The following is a 17,727-nucleotide window of genomic DNA, read 5'->3' as shown; positions in this document are numbered from 1 at the left end:
GGATGGAAAGTCAAAATCCGCGCATGCGCAGCGACACAACGCTAGCAGACGATAAAGTGATGATGTAGGCTCGTGTCTCAACGATGATTTCGGATTCAAACTGGGGAAAAGTTATTACAATTCAAGACGGGATTCTATTGATTGAAAAATCCTCCGACTTATCCCCATCGTTCAGTTATTATTTCAAGATAAAATAATCGCCCGACTCGCTGTTGAGACTTAACGTTGAGGAAATAAAAGTCCGGCTGATCCGTCATTAAGCCGGGTTACTTGCGAATTAATATCCAACTGACTCGCCATTGAGTTGTACGACGTTCGGTTTGTCAATGGGTGCGTTCGGCGAACGTCGGACAATACGGAGTCTACAGTGAGAATTTAAGATGTAAGATTTAAGAAATTGACCAATCATGATTGACTTTTTTTCTATATTTCGAACATGATCGGTCAGTTTCTTAAGTCGTTCGCCTTAAATTCTCGTTGTAGGCCCCGCTTAACGGTTGTGCAACTGTTGGAGAAATTTTCGCTGAACGCACGTGATCAGTACGCGCATTTTCATCATGTTCAGTGAGCGAACGCCATTTTTTTTAGCGTTTTTCAAATACGTTCAAATTGTGTTCCGCCATTCTTTATATTTTTTATATTCAGATATATTTGCTGACAGTACTGAGAAGTTATAATATACATAACATGTATATTATAATATATATATACATATACGTAACATGAACTACAAGATTTTCAGTATTAGCAATAAATATTGAAACGCAGCTTCGGTGACCACAACGCATTGCAAATCGACAAATTCGACGGGATTTTTAACCCATATAGCACGGCAATGTCACACAGCAACGTCATATTTCCATTGCAATAATACAATGTAATATAGCAAAAATATTACTGCAATTTTACTGAGATATTGCAGTAATGTTGAAGGGTCCGCTAAAACGAATTACAGTAATAATTACAATAATATTTCACAATTATATTCCCTTACAAAAAAATACTAGAAGTTGTGATAAATCGACCAGTGACAAATTATTGTTTCTTAGTTGTTTTATTACTTATGCGAGAGAAAAAAAATTATTTTATATACGTTCGCGTCGTGATTTCTATTCGCCTCATTGGCCGAGTCGCACATGTAGCATTCCTTCGATCGCCATCCGCACTCCATCTGAAAACGCAACGAGAAAGATAGCGGAGAAGACAAGAAAGATAAAGGAGAAGATAGGAATATCGTTGAACACACTTAACGAAATTATGTACACATTGCCGAACACATTGTTTCTGCGATAGTTGTGATCCATATTGCCGCGACATACGATCCCGCGTCCGTTTTTGTCAAGTACTGGGCTTGTTTTACGTAACTTGCGCGTCCCGCTCTATAAAACAGAGAAACATCTCTAATAGCGCATTTCGTTGGTCCAATATTGGTTATATTGGCATTCATTGAGAGTACATCCCAGTAAGCAAGAAATCATTAACACAACATTATTATAATAATTATTATAATATATTATAATTTTATAACGTTTTCAAATGTGTAGTTCTTAATGCTGTGTACGTCATTGTTAACAATATTTAACTGAAATATTAAAAATAATATTTATATAATATGATTTTAATATTTGGGAATATTACATTACCAAATAACAGTTTAAGAACATTTATAAAATATTATGTCAAAATGTTTCCATATAAAATCAATGTTTCGAAAGATTGATTTAATGTTTCTTGTTTACTAGAGTTGGTTGCTCGGTATAAAATCAGTCAGATAGCCAAATCAGCAGAAGCAGACGTAATATCTGCTGTAAATTTTGTCGACAGCCTGCTAACAGAAATATAACAAGATTTGAGCTGGCAGAGCATAGTAATAGATTAATCTCTTATCATGCTCTGCAAACAAATCCTATTATATTTCTGCCAGCAGGCTGTCGACAAAATTTATTTCAGCAGATACGACGTAAAATCTGCTCTTGCAGATTTGGCTGTCTGATTGATTTTATATCGGGCAAAATTCACTCAATGTACCTCCCAATGCCAATATAACCAATATTGGACCAATGTATCGTCAGTGAATTGTGCTTTACTAGGGATTATTCAATTAGAAATACAACATTATAAATGATGCTTGATCCATTACGATTTATACTTACTTGGGTCTCATGTTTTTCGTAGAATTGCATCCTTCCCACGCTGCTGTAACAATTTTTTCGTAAAAATCACTCGCACGTTCATTTAATATTTTCCTTGACATCGTGCACACAGCGTCCATCGTATCGATCTAAATGTATACAATTGAGAATATATTCTTTAATATTCGTATAAAAAAAAATACAAATGTATATTATTTTTTATGTGTGAGAAGAATGATATGTGTAGATACTTTCTGATTTACTGTGCTTTAAAAATGCACAAAAAAGGATACGAACCATAGTCCTGTCTCCAACTTTTGCTTTTCCGTATTTCTCTAAACATTTTAAGCCACTGTAGAATGCAAGAAACCACATGCGCCGCTTATCTTCCCCATGTCTGCATAACGCCAGTTCTTTTGCACCGCTCGTGAAAAACAAACAATATAGAGCTCCAGAAGTTCCGCCCATACATGTTTCCGCTATACTCGCTATTTCCGATAACAATGTTGCTGGATGTGATAAGGACAGCTTATTCAAATTATTCAAGACACCTGGAGAATTGTGTGTATCAATAAACATACATAATTAATACAGCATTTAATTGATGATAAATGAACGGATCTGTGTACATCCAGTTGAATAAAGAGGAAACGATGGAACGCGCACATATCGTTAAGTATTTTACCGTCGGCGAGTCTTTTCATCGTCGACCCACAATCTCCGTCTCCACAACCGCGGTCCAGTTCGTTGAGATACTCCTCATTGTCGCTGATAGCCACACACGCGTTTTCCAAACATAATTTCGTCAAGCATTGTTCTTGCGTGTTCAATGATATTCCTATCTTCCCCGCTATCTCTCTCGTTGCGTCTTCAGATGGGGCGCGGATGGCGGTCGAAGGGACGTTACAGCTGCGATTCGGCCAACAAGGCGCTGCCGTTATGTCGTCAAGATATTCGACGAACATATTTTCATGATTTTCATTTAACTTCAGCAAACTTACGTGTACGCCGGAGCTGTTTAACGATGTCATCAACGTGCCCGAATAAACGCGAATAACGTTTATACTCCTGTATCCTGCAACAAGAGGTATAAATATCCTAGTATTCGACAAGGAGAGGACACAGCGAGCCCCTCATCGATTTTTGAAAGTGAAAATATAAAAGAAAAAATTTGAATAATCAATATTATAGTAGCGATAGCAAAACAGCCGTTAATTCGACATTTTTCGTTTGCATGTTTTCTTATTACTTTTTACATCTGATCGGACGATACAAGTTATAAGGCCGACAAAATTTACGGAAGATATTACAGCCAATTTTGCATATATAGATTTGGCCAGCTGGCTATTTCGATAAACAGTTCTTTATCAGAATTCGCACGTGTGTCACAGCGAAATAATACGCGCACAATGAAGAAGAAGACCGAGACCAAGTTACTCACGAAGCTGGTTCACAACCTCATGAACGATGATCCCTTGCTCCAATTGACTTAAGCCGCCGAAATTGTTAACTATTACGGCGACTGAGTTGTTGGCGGCCAAAGCTAAAGTCTCGCAAATGCGCTCCAACATCATTGACACCAATTTCGACGCAGTCCCGAGCTTGATTCTCTCGTAACCCGCCTCTCCGTGTACACCCATTCCGCATTCTACTTCATCCTGTGCAAGCTGGAACATCAATTCTTGACCTGCAAAGCGATATTTTGCCCTTTAAATATCTCTCCAGATTTTTTACTTATAGTTTTAAAATTATAGAAAAAAATATTTTTTCCCAAATTTTCCACAGATTTTTTTATTTCTTACCTCCTTAAAAACAGTAAATGTAGTAGATTTTAACCGAACACGCGTGAATCTTTTTAAAAGAATTCTTGTATCTTTGAGACAGAAACCGGAGAAATCCACGAAATATAGGAAAAACGACTTGTTTTTTCTGAAACTTTAAACTATAATTTTACTGTTGCTCATGCTTCATTTGGATGTAATAGTTAAAATCGGTCGTTGGTTTTCTCAAAAAAAAAAAAAAACGTTAAAAATTAAAATATAAACTTGTCAGTATCAGGTCATGAAGAGCTAAGCACAGATTTCATAATGTCATAAGATAAAAAGAAATAAATACAACAATTATATTGACATAAGTCGGATCTTACATATTGTCAATATTTTAATTTAAATTTTACAATTGTATATGAATTTTTTTGTCATTCTTTCTACTGAAGAGGGTCGAAGTCGGCCGAAACATCTGGACGTTAAATTGAAATACTGACAATGTATAAGATTCGATTTATATCAATATAATTGTTGCATTTATTTCTTTTTATTATACGGTACTATTAATTTTCTCGGCATTAATCAATATTTGGCTCTTCATGGTCTGATACTGAAAATTTGATTTAAATGAGCCTATTCATAATTTCCTAGCAAACATGATGACGTTATTATCACGTCATGTTTGCTGGAAAATTATCAATAGGTTCATTCAAATCAAATTTTCGGTATGAGACCATAAAGAACTAAGCCCCGATTTCATAGTGCTATATAATAAAAGGGAACACATTTTCTGGATTATTTAAAATATATTATTTAAAATATAAATGTTAATTCATTCGGATTATCATGCACGACGATAAGAGATGTACCTGGTATAGCGCAGGCGGTTAACCCGATTCCATACGTTGCCGTATTTTGCGAAACATGTCGCGCGATTTCTACCACTTCGTTCAAAGATGATCCTCTCTTGGCAAGAGCACCCGCGATTTTGATAACGAACAGCATGCCCACCAGGCCGCGTTTACCGGCAATACCTTGTTCACCTTCCGGAATGCTGCAGTCATCGCCAACAATTATTTCTTCCACCTGTTATCACATAAAGAAATAACAAATTAATATCATTGTAAATATATAATTATGATAATACATATGAAATATTTTTACACAGATCAGACCTCTTTAATTCTTCTTAAAACACGCACTCACGCGTGTCTTAGCAAAGAATAAAATGTTGATTTCAAAAAATGAATTATTAAGTGTGTAAATTAATTCTCGGCTCCTACATTAAATCGACTACGGCACTTATTCAAACTGAAATGAGAGATAGCGAAAATACATAGAAAGTGAGGGAGATTACTTTGAAGAGTAGGTAATTATTCGTTTTTTTAAATAAATGAATATCAAAATTATGGCAAAAACAATTAATTTATACATCTAATAGGTCTTTTCTTCCCCCTCTCCTAAATTTCTGTTTTAATTTTTATACACACACACACACACGCGCGCGCACGCGTGCACGCACACACACACAATTTTAGTGTGTCTCGAAAATGACTTGTTTTTACAGAGCGTGAACAGAGAATACTTTTTAATTTACCTTGATGCCCGTCTGCCGAGCCTTTTCGATGGCTATGCCGAAATTCAGACAATCCCCCGTATAATTAGGCACCACAACTAGAACACCAGCTGAAAAGAGACACTAATAAGATACTGGGATTGCTTACGTTCAATACAAATCCCTTAAAAATTTTCTCAGCATTAAAAGAAAATGTGAATTCCACTTTTACTCCTGATATTCAGATATATAGGCTATGATAATTGGACCATTTAATATAAAATGTGTTACCAGTATTTACCCAGCAAGAAATTAATATTTAATCGACGTCGAATTGACGTCGATTCGATGATTCGTTTCTCGCTGGGTAGAAAACAAATTAGAAAGAAATGGGCATTCTTAAGTCGTTCAAACACATTTGAGAAAACTGTTTTATTTCGAGAAAAGGAAACCTTTATTGGCTTTTCCAACGCACTGAAGAGCATATGTGATGTGAGTAGATGGTGGAGCTGCAAAAATGGATCCCGCTATAGAAGCCGTCAACATGCCGTCTCCAACAAAGCCTGGAAAAAAAAGCAACGCTGTCGCAGATAAAAAATACGTTTACATCGAAATTGGAAGATATTCATACGTTGATCTACGAAGGTGGCTTGAAGAGTAACTTAGTTTGATATTAAAGAGAACAATCTTTCATAAAGTATTTTATTATTCAACATAATCCCATCGAAAATATATATATTATTTTATTTTTTCAATATTCTGAGAACATTTTTATAATATGCCGAAAATATTATGTAAAATGGACGTATAATATAAATAGAACATTCCTATAATATTAAAGAAATATAACATAACATTCTTAGAATATTATAAGAATATTATTTTAATATTTAATAATATTCATATAGTATTCTAGGAAATTATAATAATACTCATATAATATTCTAGGAATATTACGCGCTTATAGAGTACAAGTTCGTTTTTGTTCTGCAGTGAGCAAACGCGGCACCCATCTTGCGAAAAAACCTATCTTTTTTCATATCCAATTCATATAAAATGAAATAAATTCGTTCAGTTGAGATGGTATCTCTGCGATCTTGCGCACTTTTACTCGCCTGTCGGACAAAACTATATCATATCATAGACTTTATCGATAGTTTCTGACATGACAGCCACTCTCAGGCTTCCAGAACGTACGTTAACAGAATTAATGACAGAATGACTTGAAATTTCGCGAGGGTTATTACAAGAAAAGGAACTATATAACCGTATATACAGTTATTGCTTATGTCCTCTATGAGCACCCAAATCAAAATACTCTTCAAACCATCCTCGTACGTAATTTGCTCTACACAAGGTATCAAGTAAATAAGCAAAAATAATACAAATAAATTACCCGCGGCAAATGGCTCATGTCCACTACCACCGCCGCAAACCAACGCTACTTTGTCTGTACGACTTTCATACTGAAAGAGAGGGAAAAATTTTTATTTTGAGAATTAATTTTATAAAAGTATCTTCTCAATCATGTTCGACAGCTTGAGCAAAGAAAATATAAAAAGGCATGAAGATATAAAATTTAAAATAATATGTTACTAAAAGTATTATAAAGTTTCGAATATGTAAAATAATTCCCCAGTAAGCAAGAAATCATTAACGTTATTACAGTGATATTTTATAACATATAACTTTCAAATATATAGTTTATATTCAAATATATTAATGTTATGTACAACATCATTGTTAACAATATTTGATCCAAGCATTACAAATCATATTTCTATACTTCTTCTTCTTACTTGGCAACTACAGCCCTCTGTTGGGGCCTGGGCCTACTTCTCTCTCTTCACATATGCATGTGGTGCGCACAGATTGTACACATGCATATGGGACCTACAGTTTTACGCCGGTTCCGAACGGCAGTTGGAGAGAAGTTTTCGTGGCATGGGAATACTCTTGATGGTTTGCCAGACCACCGAAGAGGAGCGACGAGCGTATGATAAAATTTGTCTGAGACACATAGATAGTGCGCTGCCTATCATGCCACGCTCGCGCTCAATATTTCTATACTACGATTTTAACATTTAGAAGTATTATTGAATAACAATTTAAAAACATTTATAAATTATTGTATCGCAATGTTTATAAAATCCGCATAAAATCCAATTTAATATACCTCACTTATTAGGTCTCTGTTAATAATCGAAATATTGTGCTCTACGGTTGTATTTTTACTTTCGTTCTCAAAGGGAGTTTTTTATTCGCGATATAAATTATTCAAATTGTTGACTTATTTATAGAAACGCCAAAGAAAGGAATAAACGCGCTTGGCTACCAAAAGCTCTCGATACGCTATTGGTCAAATATAACGATCACTGTTAGATAATAGCTTACTTCACTGTCAAGTGTAATTAGCAAGTGAAAATGTACATGATTGCAAAACGATTTGAGAACTTGTTTTCGATTGGTTTTTTCATGTTCTCCCATCATACTATTAGTTGCGTTCCGAATTATGTCGAAAAAAAAAAAAAAAGAGTTCAAACCGAACATACATACATCTGACGACAGTACAACGTTGTGCGATGGTTCGTATTTTAATTGCGGATAAGTATAACATAATCCTGATAATGTTTCGGGCACAGCATCCTGTATCGAATTGATGAAATTCTTGGACATCGTCTCTATTAAATGGAAACACTAAGCGACGTGTTGAACGAATGAATCTTCCGCCGAGGTCCATAAACTACTGACCTCCGCTTCAGGGTTCTAAGTTATCGTATGACGTATGCAGCCTGATAAACGAGAATTCAAGGACAGAAGCGACAGAAGCGCTTTACATTTAAAATGTTGTTGGAAATACTGCGTTTTGATTGATGTATTGTCATTCGTTTTTGGAAATGCACCAATCAGAACGCAATATTTCTATCCAGCGAGCAATCCAGCATAAAAACAAGCTTCGCGTGTGTCGCTGGCTTTAAACAAAACAAGGTTAGACATAAAATATATATAATTAACTAATGTGTATGTGTGTGTGTGTGTGTGTGATCAAAGTATTTTAATATAAGTTTAAGGTATAAAAAGAAATAGTCGTTTACACACGTATGCAGAAGCATTTTATGTATGAAGGAAAAGTATTGTTACGTCCTAGGTGTCTCGGAAATTACGAATTTCTCTTTTTAATTATATGATTGGGAAACAGACGGACTTCGGGCAAGCGCTATTGTAACAAAGATAAGATTACATTGGCCGCCAATAAACGTGCCGTATGGTTCCCAATGCGTTTATCATCCTTTCCGCTTTCATGAGGAGGTCATCGCCGCCACGGAGGTCTACTTTGCAGACTTCGAGAAAACGTATTTTTCAGATAGGTTAGAGAGAAATTGGAGCATCGTTGGGTCAAGTGTATCGAGCTGAAAGGAGACTATGTTGAGAAATAAATCGCCACTTTTCCAAAATTTTCGTTTTTCTTTTGTAGGCTAAAGTACTTATCGGACTGCCCTCGTACATTTTGCCTGCTACGTACAAGATATACATACAGGGTGGGGGGCTATTTGAAGCGTTACATGCTACTTTCTCTGAAAATAATCATCATCATCCATGGCACTACTCTCATCATGTCTGAGATTTGGCCTACTTTCTTCTCTTTTACATATGCATGTGGTGCGCACCCAGATTGTACACATGCATATGGGACCTACAGTTTAACGCCGGTTCCGAACGGCAGTTGGAGAGAAGTTTTCCCGGCATGTGTGGTTATACTACTTTTCTTGGTGGCTTTTTGCCAAGCTCACCGGAAGAGGAGCTACGAGCGTATGAGAAAATTTTTCTGGTTCTGCCGAGGATAGAACCCGGACCTCTAAGCATAGTAGACTAGTGCGCTGTCTACCATGCCACGCTCGCGCTCTTCTCTGAAAATACGTATAATAATAAAAAACCTTTTAGATAAAAGTTATTTGAAGAAGAGAAAAAAATAGGGATGTTAATTTAACTTTGGATAGATATGACAAGGTCATATCAAGGTCGTCATGAATTTTGTAAACAAAATATAATTTGTTTAACACTATCGATTCTTCGGTTTATCCTGCGTAAAATATCCGAGTAAGATCATCGGAAAGTGAATATTTTCCAAGATATACATTTTATTCAGATCTTTCTCAGCATAAGATATAAAATATCTTATAAAATATTCGTTTTCATTTAACAATTTTTTTCCGATGCGTATTTTCAGAGATAACAGCTTATAATACTTTAAATGGACTCATTCCGATAATATACATATTATATATATATATATATATATATCTTGGTTTTGAACGTCTTTTCACGTTGTCCGAACCTCATTCGCATAAAAGTGTGGTGCGTACGTAGATATTGTACATAACTATATGGAACCTACAATTTTAACGCCGATTCAGAACGGCAATTTTTGTGAGGCTTTTTTGTCAGAGATATTCTTGATAGATTGCCAGTACATCGAAGAGGAGAACATGAGCTTATGAAAATATTTTGGTTCCACCGAGAGGCGAACCACCACTGGGAAACTTCAATATAACACAGACCAATGTGCTGTCTGATACGCCCGCGCTCAATATACAAATTACAGTATGATATCTATACATGCGAACCAAATCTTACTTTTCATTATTTATTTCAATGTTCTTTTATTGTCAAATATTCATTTTACTTAAAGCTCCGGAATAGTCGATGTGACCGTCTTTGTTTAATCAATAGTCGTCAATCAATAATCAAATAATCGTAAAATCAACATTGACAAAATCGTGAGAAAAGAGGTTGGAAAAGAAGGTTCCGTGTCAAATTAATTTTGCGACTATTTATTGATTATTCGAGTAAGAGAAAAGTGTTCGTCCAGTTTTACAAGTATGCTGAATCGATTACAAATGTTATTTTGGGGATATATCCACCGTGTAAGAAAGTGAATGCAGCGAAATAGTTCGAACGTAAAAGTAGATGTAGATGGCGTATCAAACAGTGAAACGTTATCAAGGAAAACGCCGGCGTGGCCGCTCTCATGCGCGATTCTCTCTGCATTTAGACACGTGTGGTATTGTTTTTTGTGAATTTAACATACTTCGTACATTTTAATATTTAGGCATAAGGTTGAAATATATCAAAATGGTTGTGAGAGGCAAAAAGAAGGTAAGAGATATGAATCAATTTTTCTTCATTTCTTCTGTATATACATTCGTTGTATTAATATTTTATCAATTGAATAATGCTACTACGTATTAAAATCGGCATCATTAATTTACAGTATCAGGTTGGCGAGGGAGCACAGTTTATAACAAGGAGAGCCGCCCTCAGAAAATTGCAGTTAACATTAAACGATTTTCGTAAAGTATGCATTTTAAAAGGCATATATCCGCGGGAACCACGTAACCGTAAAAGGGCACAGAAGGGGGAACCTGGTATTAAGACTTTATACCATAAGAAAGATATTCAATTTCTGATGCATGAGCCAATCCTATTAAAACTACGAGATTATAAGGTATGAAACAGCAGCCTATTAAAATTGAATATTTATATTTCTATACTTGACAATTATCATTACTTTTGTTATACAACAATTTATATTTTGATAGATATTCAACAGGAAAATTGGAAGGGCAAAAGCAATGAGAGATTTTGCCAAAGTGAGGAGATATTTAAACAACCATCCTACGTTAAAACTGGATCACATAGTTAAAGAACGTTATCCAACATTTATAGATGCTCTGCGAGATTTAGATGACTGTCTGACCCTTTGCTTTTTATTTAGCACATTTCCATCATTACCTCATATTCCAAGAGATCAATCATTATTATGTAGAAGATTGACAATTGAATTTCTTCATGCTGTAATTGCAGCTAAAGCATTACGTAAAGTATTTGTATCCATCAAAGGATATTATTATCAGGCAGAACTAGGAGGGCAAACTGTAACATGGATAGTGCCACATCATTTTTGTTTTGAACCTCAAGCAAAGAATGAAGTCGATTTCAAAGTTATGTCTACATTTGTGGAATTTTATATTGTGATGCTTGGTTTTGTGAATTACAGACTATATCACAGTCTTAATTTGCATTATCCTCCCAAATTTACTAATATTGGTAAGATTACATATGAAATTAACTTAAAATCATTTTATTTTTTACTACGTTATTTTCCTTATTATTTCTTTATAATTTATATTTACATATATTTATTTTAATGTTCCTTTATAGGAAATTTGGAAAAAGCACTGGTTGATGAAGAAGCATTTGCATCAGAAAGAATAAGTGCGTTGAATGTATCATTGGTCAGTTTAAATCCTTCACAGGCTGTTCAAGATGAAGAAACGGAGATCGATAATTTCTCAAATGTAAGTTTAAGCAACTAATCTTTTTACTTATATATGTGTTACATTTACGTAGATCATTAAGAAAATATATTCATTAGGAGGCAGACTCTTCCAAGATGGAAGCTGCTAGAGTGGAAGCTGAGAAAATACGAAAGTTGAAAACCTTGTTCAGTGGCAAGAAAATTTTTATAAATAGAGAGGTACCTAGGGAACCGCTCGTATTTATCATACGTTGCTTCGGTGGAGAGGTATCTTGGAATAAATCACTTTTCATTGGTGCTACTTTCGATGAGGAAGACGAAACGATAACTCATCAGATTGTAGATAGGCCCCAAATGGATAAGCAATACATATCGAGGTACAACACGTGCATGTGTTACATTTGATGTTTTCCGACAAACATATGTTTCTTTTGGAGGTACTGATATAACCTTTCTAGATTTTACGTACAACCGCAGTGGATTTTCGACAGTGTGAACTCAAAGGAATTATTACCCGTTGAGAAATATTTAATGGGTGCTGTTCTTCCTCCTCATCTCTCGCCGTTCACAGACGCACAACAAGATCAGACTTATATCCCACCGGAAGAACGTGCTTTAATGGATCCTGATTATAAACTAAATGATTGTAGGGTCTTTATCTTGAATAAGTACACATACATTTCTAAAAGCCATAATTCAATGTAACTTATATTTGGATTTTCAGTGGAAACAGATTTAGAGAAAAAAGCAGTAGATGATGATGAAGAGGAGAGCGAAGATGAAGAAGAGAAAAGTGATAATGACGACCAAAGTGAAGAAAGTAACGAAGAAACTGAGGAAGATAAAGAAGATGCCGATGATGATGTACAGACCCCTGTTGAAAACGAGAAGAAACAGGCCCAATTACAAAAGGTTTTATCATCACGACTTTTCGTAATCGTAATTTAAAGATTGATAAAACAAAAGAGAATACTATTAATTTGTATATGTATATAAAATTGCAGAAGAAAAAGATGATGGTGAAGGTTGGTGAGATCACAAAGGAAAATCCATGGGAGGAAGCCCAACGGCAGAAGCAGGAGTATCGTCTTAGGGAGAAGATGATCAAAAAGAAACATCGAAACCTATACAGAAGTATGATGAAGAGTCGAGAAGAGAGGCGTAAAGCAGTCTGGCTTCTGCGGAAGAAAAGGCGTATCCATGATGACAACAAGAAGAGAGAAACGAAGGCGGCATAATAATATACAGATAATAACAATCATTTGTTAAGACTCCGGCGTAACCGCTATGACTGTCCTTGTTTAATGACGTCAGAAACGAGAAAACGCATGCCAAGATTTTTTCGTTATACCTTCGAATAAAAAGATACACCTTCCGGCCGCTATGCCCTTCTTGCTTAATTTGAACGGCAACGTGGTTTTCGCGCAAGGTTTCAACTCGCACCGAGCTAATAGATGAAACACCAAAATTGGATGTGGACGCTGACCATCTTGATTTCGGTATTGCATTCGCCATAATGCAAAGTAGCATTTCTTCAAGGTGACGTTACGTAATTGGGCCAACGTGCGATCGTAATTTGTTTATGGCAATTGACACGTCTCGTGGTTATACTTACAATACTTTAATTTCCCAAAAGTATTATTGTATAATTGGAAATATTATTATAATAATAATAATTATTATTGTTATAATAAAACATGTTATTGTGCCCAGACAGCAGAAATGTCGAAAATCGGAACATGAGACGTCTTTTAGACATCTTGAAGTCGTGTTTATGATGTCGTAATCTAAGACGTCTTTAAGATGTTTTTAAGACGTCTAAAAGACGTCTTATGTCCCGATTTTGGACATTGTCTGGGAACAAATAGGAAAACAGAAAAGAACGCTATTTCGTACGTAATATAAGCTAGTGTCGCAGTTATAGAAAACAGAAAAATCAAATGCAAATATAATCGAAGCATCTACTTAGATTATAATTAAATCTACTTAGATAATTTATTTTATATTTAGTCATTTATTTAAATTTATGATCGGTAGGGTATATAATATTATAAATTATTAATAAATTTGCTATGTAATAGTGGTTGTATTACAACAAAATCCTTTTCGTCAGAAGAATCAAATAATGCCATGTGATGCGCCATATTGTTTACTACACTCTAGCGTTTCAGCGGTGCGGCGAAAACGAACAGACCTCTTCATTGCACTTTTGCACTGAACTGAACTATTCTGTACTAGTCTTTCCCAGTGCGGTTCAGTTCAGTTCAGTGCAGTTCTAGTGCAGTTTTAGTGTAGCGAAAAAAAACAGATCTAATATCTTCATAACAATATTGCAAGTAAAAGGAAAAGAATGATGCGCACATTTCGAACAGAATATACGTACGTCCATACACGATGTCGCGTTTCTCATCCACAGACATTGTGGACGTAGCACGGACACGCACCAAATCGAAGCGTTATCGGCAGTGCCAGAAAGTGGATGTAGCTAAATAGTTCCAACGTGAAAGTGGATGCAGATGGCGTATCAAACAGTCGAACAAAACTGTACCAAGGAAAACGCTGCCGGCGTGGTTGCTTTTAGGTTTTTCTCTGAGATCAATCCAAATAATGTTGCCGTCGGTCTATAAGATGGCGCAAGAGTTTGTATCGAGTCTGAAAAGGTGCGATGCATTGACCATCTAATTTGTCCATTTACTATTCGTACGATTCCTGCCACAGTCAATCATTTCAAACGCTTCGAATTCTGGATTCGGGTGGTTTACGTGTTCGCATTTTAGGTAAGTTAAAAATTCAGGTATTTCATTTCTCTTATATGTATCATGCATAACTTACGTAGATTTTTCGTGCATTTAACGTTCATTATGTAATGTTTATGTGAAAAACTTCGAGGCGCGAAATAGGGATCGTAATCGTATCGTAAATCGCCAGAATTACGATTTTGTTAATTATATACGTCAAAAGTCAACACACGCGAAGTGAAATCACTGATAATTTTCAGTAATCTTGACAGAAAACACAAAAGATAGTTAGCCATATATTGTGAACGTGTTTCATGCACAAATATCTTCATATTGTGTGATGTTAGAGAATGTATTCATTGCATAATCTTTATTGAATTTTGCCAATTATCTGTTACACATTATAAACACTCATATCACTTGCTTTTGTAGTATTTTTGCTATTTTTCTTCATTATAGAAGAACGTCAATTAAAATGGGTAACGTTCTTACTGTGGCATCTGTGTCAGCCACTAATGTAATAGCACCAGCATCTGAACAAGCTGCCAAACCTAGCAATATGAAAGGATTTCTGAGTAATCCACCGCTAGAATGTCCAATGCACAAACCAAATCAGTTAAATACTATAGATTATACCAGCAAATGTCCAATAGATAAAATGGACGCAAGTGATATAAATCCATTAAACATGGTATGAACAGTACAAGAATTATTTTATAAATTAATAAGATTGTTTAATCCAACAATATTAATCTTTCTTAATCACTGATGAATGATGCATAATTATAGATGCCACCAGCAAATCAACAACCTTCTCCAGGTCAACCGTTCTCATTGCCAACTGATAGAGAAGCATCGACAATACCAAACGCGACTAAACCTGGAGATGAAACCTGGTTATATCCTTCTCAACAGATGTTTTGGAATGCTATGTTGAGAAAGGGATGGCGATGGGAAGAAAGTGATATTAACCCACAAATTATGGAGATTATAGTAAAAATTCATAATATTAACAATGAACAAGCATGGAAGGAGGTTCTCAAGTGGGAAGCTCTTCATGCACGTGAATGCTGCAGTCCTAAATTGCTCAGTTTTGCCGGGAACGCGAAGAAATATTCTCCACGTGCACGTATTCGTTATTGGATGGGGTGAGTTATTTTCATGATTCCAAACTATATGGAGTTTTTCTCAGTTATCCCTTTAATGTAGAATCAGTTTATTTGCAAAAATATCGAAGCATAAGTAAGCTTTAAGTTATAAATGATTGAGACAGTTTACTCCTAATATATCATACTTTGTAGAGTCAAAAGTAAATTAAATGATTTTTCATATCTCTTAAATAAAAGTTAATAGACTTTAAGTTCGAAACTTAGATACACGCGAACATATGCTAGAAATTGGAAAATTGCAACAAAATAATGGCTCTCATCAAACATTTTTGTTAGAATATTACACATTTCAAGTAATACATGTAAACCTGTTTTTTAGCTGCACTGAAGCTTCGTTTCTTTTCCTTTCAACGCTTGGCTACTTGTACTTATTTCTAAAGACAAAAATTCAATTTGGAACAGCTAAAAAAAATAATTTATATTGTCGCAGGGTCTTATATAATGAAGTGATATTTTTTCAGATATAAGCTGCCATTTGATCGACATGACTGGGTCGTGGATCGTTGTGGAAAATCTGTAAGATACGTTATTGATTATTACGAAGGTGATAGAGTCTACGAGAACTATTCAATTGCACTACTCGATGTACGGCCCGCTATGGATTCATGGGAAAATATTTGGGATCGAATGAAAGTAGCGTGGTGGCGATGGAGGTACCAACCTAACGATGAACCAATATCTGCTGCCAATGCACAGTAATTAATAAATCGGCGCTAATACCAAATATTTTAGTTTGAAGTTTCATCGAAATAATTAACGCCTTAAAATGATCGCGTATGATGTGACGCTTATTACGCGTTAAGATGTCGTTATTGTATGTATAAAAGTTTGCAGAATATCACGATTAAAGTGAGTCAAAAAAATGTGTTTGTACATCATAATCTTTTTTCATTAAAATAGATCTTAAAGATATTACTGTGTAATAGATGAAATTCATATGTACATATGTTTTAAATACGTATTACATAAATTACTATTATATAAATTATAGTTATAAATAAAAAGATAGAGTGAAAAATGTATGATGTACAAATACGTACTTAATAAGTATAAAAAATACTTTTTTCTTCACTATGTATTAATTGAAACTAGTTAGTGTAGAGTCGAACAATTTGTAAAGAATGTTGCATAAATTAAAAATTAACCATTTTTAATTACAAGTTTACTTGTTGATGCAAAGAATTTTAATTATCGTATCGATTTAATTTATAAGCTCACTTTCAAGTGCTTAAATTCCCTTTATGATTGTATAAGTTGTCATTAATACAAAAAAATTTAGGAATTTATTGCCACTACCGAATGTTCTTTTATATTTATCATAAAGTTTTTACAGATATATAGTAATATATATGCACACGTATCTCAGTTACAGTTTTATATTACAAATCGCATTAATGAATCGACTTTCGATGGAGGTTTCTCAGATTCTATATCTTGTGTAATGACTATATTATTTATTAGAATTACTATTCTTTCCTCCGTTACAGTGAGGAAATTGTAATAGATGACTTGCATTTTTATTATGGACTGACTCTACACTACAAACTAATCCGTTAATAAGATATTAAAATAAACCGTTCACATAAAATATCAGTTGATTCATAATCCGCTAAATTAAATTATTTAATTACACATCCTATGTATGTATGGTAATGAGAAGTAATTAGATAGATATTGCTATGTCATAAAGTGTACATCATTTTATTGTCAACATATAACTATTTACCATCCTTGCCATTCACATAATTTACAGATTTCGATTAATTTAGTGACTTTGTACACGTTATGTGATCAATTTTACACAACTTCTTGAGACAACATCGATCGAAATTTGGTCAGTTAATTATGAAAAAATAAGTAATCATACCATACAAAATTTATCTCGGTAAAATAAAACGAATGAATCTGATCTTAAGTTAAAATGGCGATATTTGCATATAAATACGATACTTAATGCTACTCTGTGCAATAAACGTAATTAACTTTATAAGNTATATATATATATATATATATATATATATATGTATTAAAGGCAGTATGGAGAATTA

At 34.6% G+C, this 17,727-nt stretch overlaps 3 protein-coding genes across 7 annotated transcripts; 2 read left to right on the top strand and 1 right to left on the bottom strand.

The window, feature by feature from the left end:
• Positions 1-642: 642 nt before the first annotated feature.
• LOC106749059 (triokinase/FMN cyclase-like) lies at positions 643-14,207 on the bottom strand. Of its 5 annotated transcripts, XM_014628111.1 has the most exons (11): positions 8,010-8,203; positions 6,850-6,919; positions 5,906-6,016; positions 5,496-5,584; positions 4,768-4,984; positions 3,574-3,819; positions 2,818-3,207; positions 2,430-2,683; positions 2,154-2,281; positions 1,247-1,379; positions 644-1,171 (listed from the first exon to the last, which is right to left on the bottom strand). In XM_014628111.1, the coding sequence occupies exons 1-10, from the start codon at positions 8,127-8,129 to the stop codon at positions 1,256-1,258; spliced, it is 1,749 nt and encodes a 582-aa protein (XP_014483597.1). In that variant the 5' UTR covers positions 8,130-8,203; the 3' UTR covers positions 644-1,171; positions 1,247-1,255. The 5 variants fall into 5 exon arrangements, with proteins under 5 accessions (XP_014483596.1, XP_014483600.1, XP_014483597.1 ...); XM_014628110.1 differs by having other exon boundaries at positions 643-1,379; XM_014628114.1 differs by lacking the exons at positions 6,850-6,919; positions 8,010-8,203 and adding an exon at positions 14,156-14,207 and having other exon boundaries at positions 643-1,379.
• Positions 10,462-13,156, top strand: LOC106749058 (pescadillo homolog). The gene is made up of 8 exons (XM_014628109.1): positions 10,462-10,610; positions 10,726-10,959; positions 11,054-11,561; positions 11,676-11,812; positions 11,890-12,149; positions 12,231-12,418; positions 12,497-12,684; positions 12,777-13,156. Exons 1-8 carry the CDS (start codon positions 10,587-10,589, stop codon positions 13,008-13,010), a joined length of 1,773 nt encoding a protein of 590 aa, XP_014483595.1. The 5' UTR covers positions 10,462-10,586; the 3' UTR covers positions 13,011-13,156.
• Positions 14,208-14,318: 111 nt separating the features above from the next.
• On the top strand, positions 14,319-17,672 carry LOC106749061 (cytochrome c-type heme lyase). The gene is made up of 4 exons (XM_014628120.1): positions 14,319-14,549; positions 14,970-15,201; positions 15,300-15,658; positions 16,141-17,672. Exons 2-4 carry the CDS (start codon positions 14,986-14,988, stop codon positions 16,376-16,378), a joined length of 813 nt encoding a protein of 270 aa, XP_014483606.1. The 5' UTR covers positions 14,319-14,549; positions 14,970-14,985; the 3' UTR covers positions 16,379-17,672.
• The last annotated feature ends 55 nt before the right edge of the window (positions 17,673-17,727 follow it).

This window comes from Dinoponera quadriceps, unplaced genomic scaffold (assembly GCF_001313825.1).
Source record: "Dinoponera quadriceps isolate SergipeBrazil2010 unplaced genomic scaffold, ASM131382v1 scaffold3382, whole genome shotgun sequence".
Classification (NCBI taxonomy): Eukaryota; Metazoa; Arthropoda; class Insecta; order Hymenoptera; family Formicidae; genus Dinoponera; species Dinoponera quadriceps.
The sequence above is the reverse complement of the archived record's forward strand: the minus strand, read 5'-3'. Positions and strand labels throughout refer to the sequence as shown.

What these genes read in the sequence shown, in the direction of transcription:
- LOC106749061 (XM_014628120.1), top strand. Translation starts at nt 14,986, where the DNA reads ATGGGTAACGTTCTTACTGTGGCATCTGTGTCAGCCACTAATGTAATA. An exon ending in ATATAAATCCATTAAACATG is followed by an intron (nt 15,202 to 15,299) that starts GTATGAACAGTA and finishes GCATAATTATAG; the next exon opens with ATGCCACCAGCAAATCAACA. An exon ending in CGTATTCGTTATTGGATGGG is followed by an intron (nt 15,659 to 16,140) that starts GTGAGTTATTTT and finishes ATATTTTTTCAG; the next exon opens with ATATAAGCTGCCATTTGATC.
- LOC106749058 (XM_014628109.1), top strand. Translation starts at nt 10,587, where the DNA reads ATGGTTGTGAGAGGCAAAAAGAAG. An exon ending in AGATCGATAATTTCTCAAAT is followed by an intron (nt 11,813 to 11,889) that starts GTAAGTTTAAGC and finishes TATATTCATTAG; the next exon opens with GAGGCAGACTCTTCCAAGAT. An exon ending in AACAGGCCCAATTACAAAAG is followed by an intron (nt 12,685 to 12,776) that starts GTTTTATCATCA and finishes ATAAAATTGCAG; the next exon opens with AAGAAAAAGATGATGGTGAA.
- LOC106749059 (XM_014628110.1), bottom strand. Translation starts at nt 8,129, where the DNA reads ATGTCCAAGAATTTCATCAATTCGATACAGGATGCTGTGCCCGAAACA. An exon ending in AACCGCCTGCGCTATACCAG is followed by an intron (nt 3,820 to 4,767) that starts GTACATCTCTTA and finishes ATCGCTTTGCAG; the next exon opens with GTCAAGAATTGATGTTCCAG. An exon ending in AAGTTGGAGACAGGACTATG is followed by an intron (nt 2,282 to 2,429) that starts GTTCGTATCCTT and finishes GTATACATTTAG; the next exon opens with ATCGATACGATGGACGCTGT.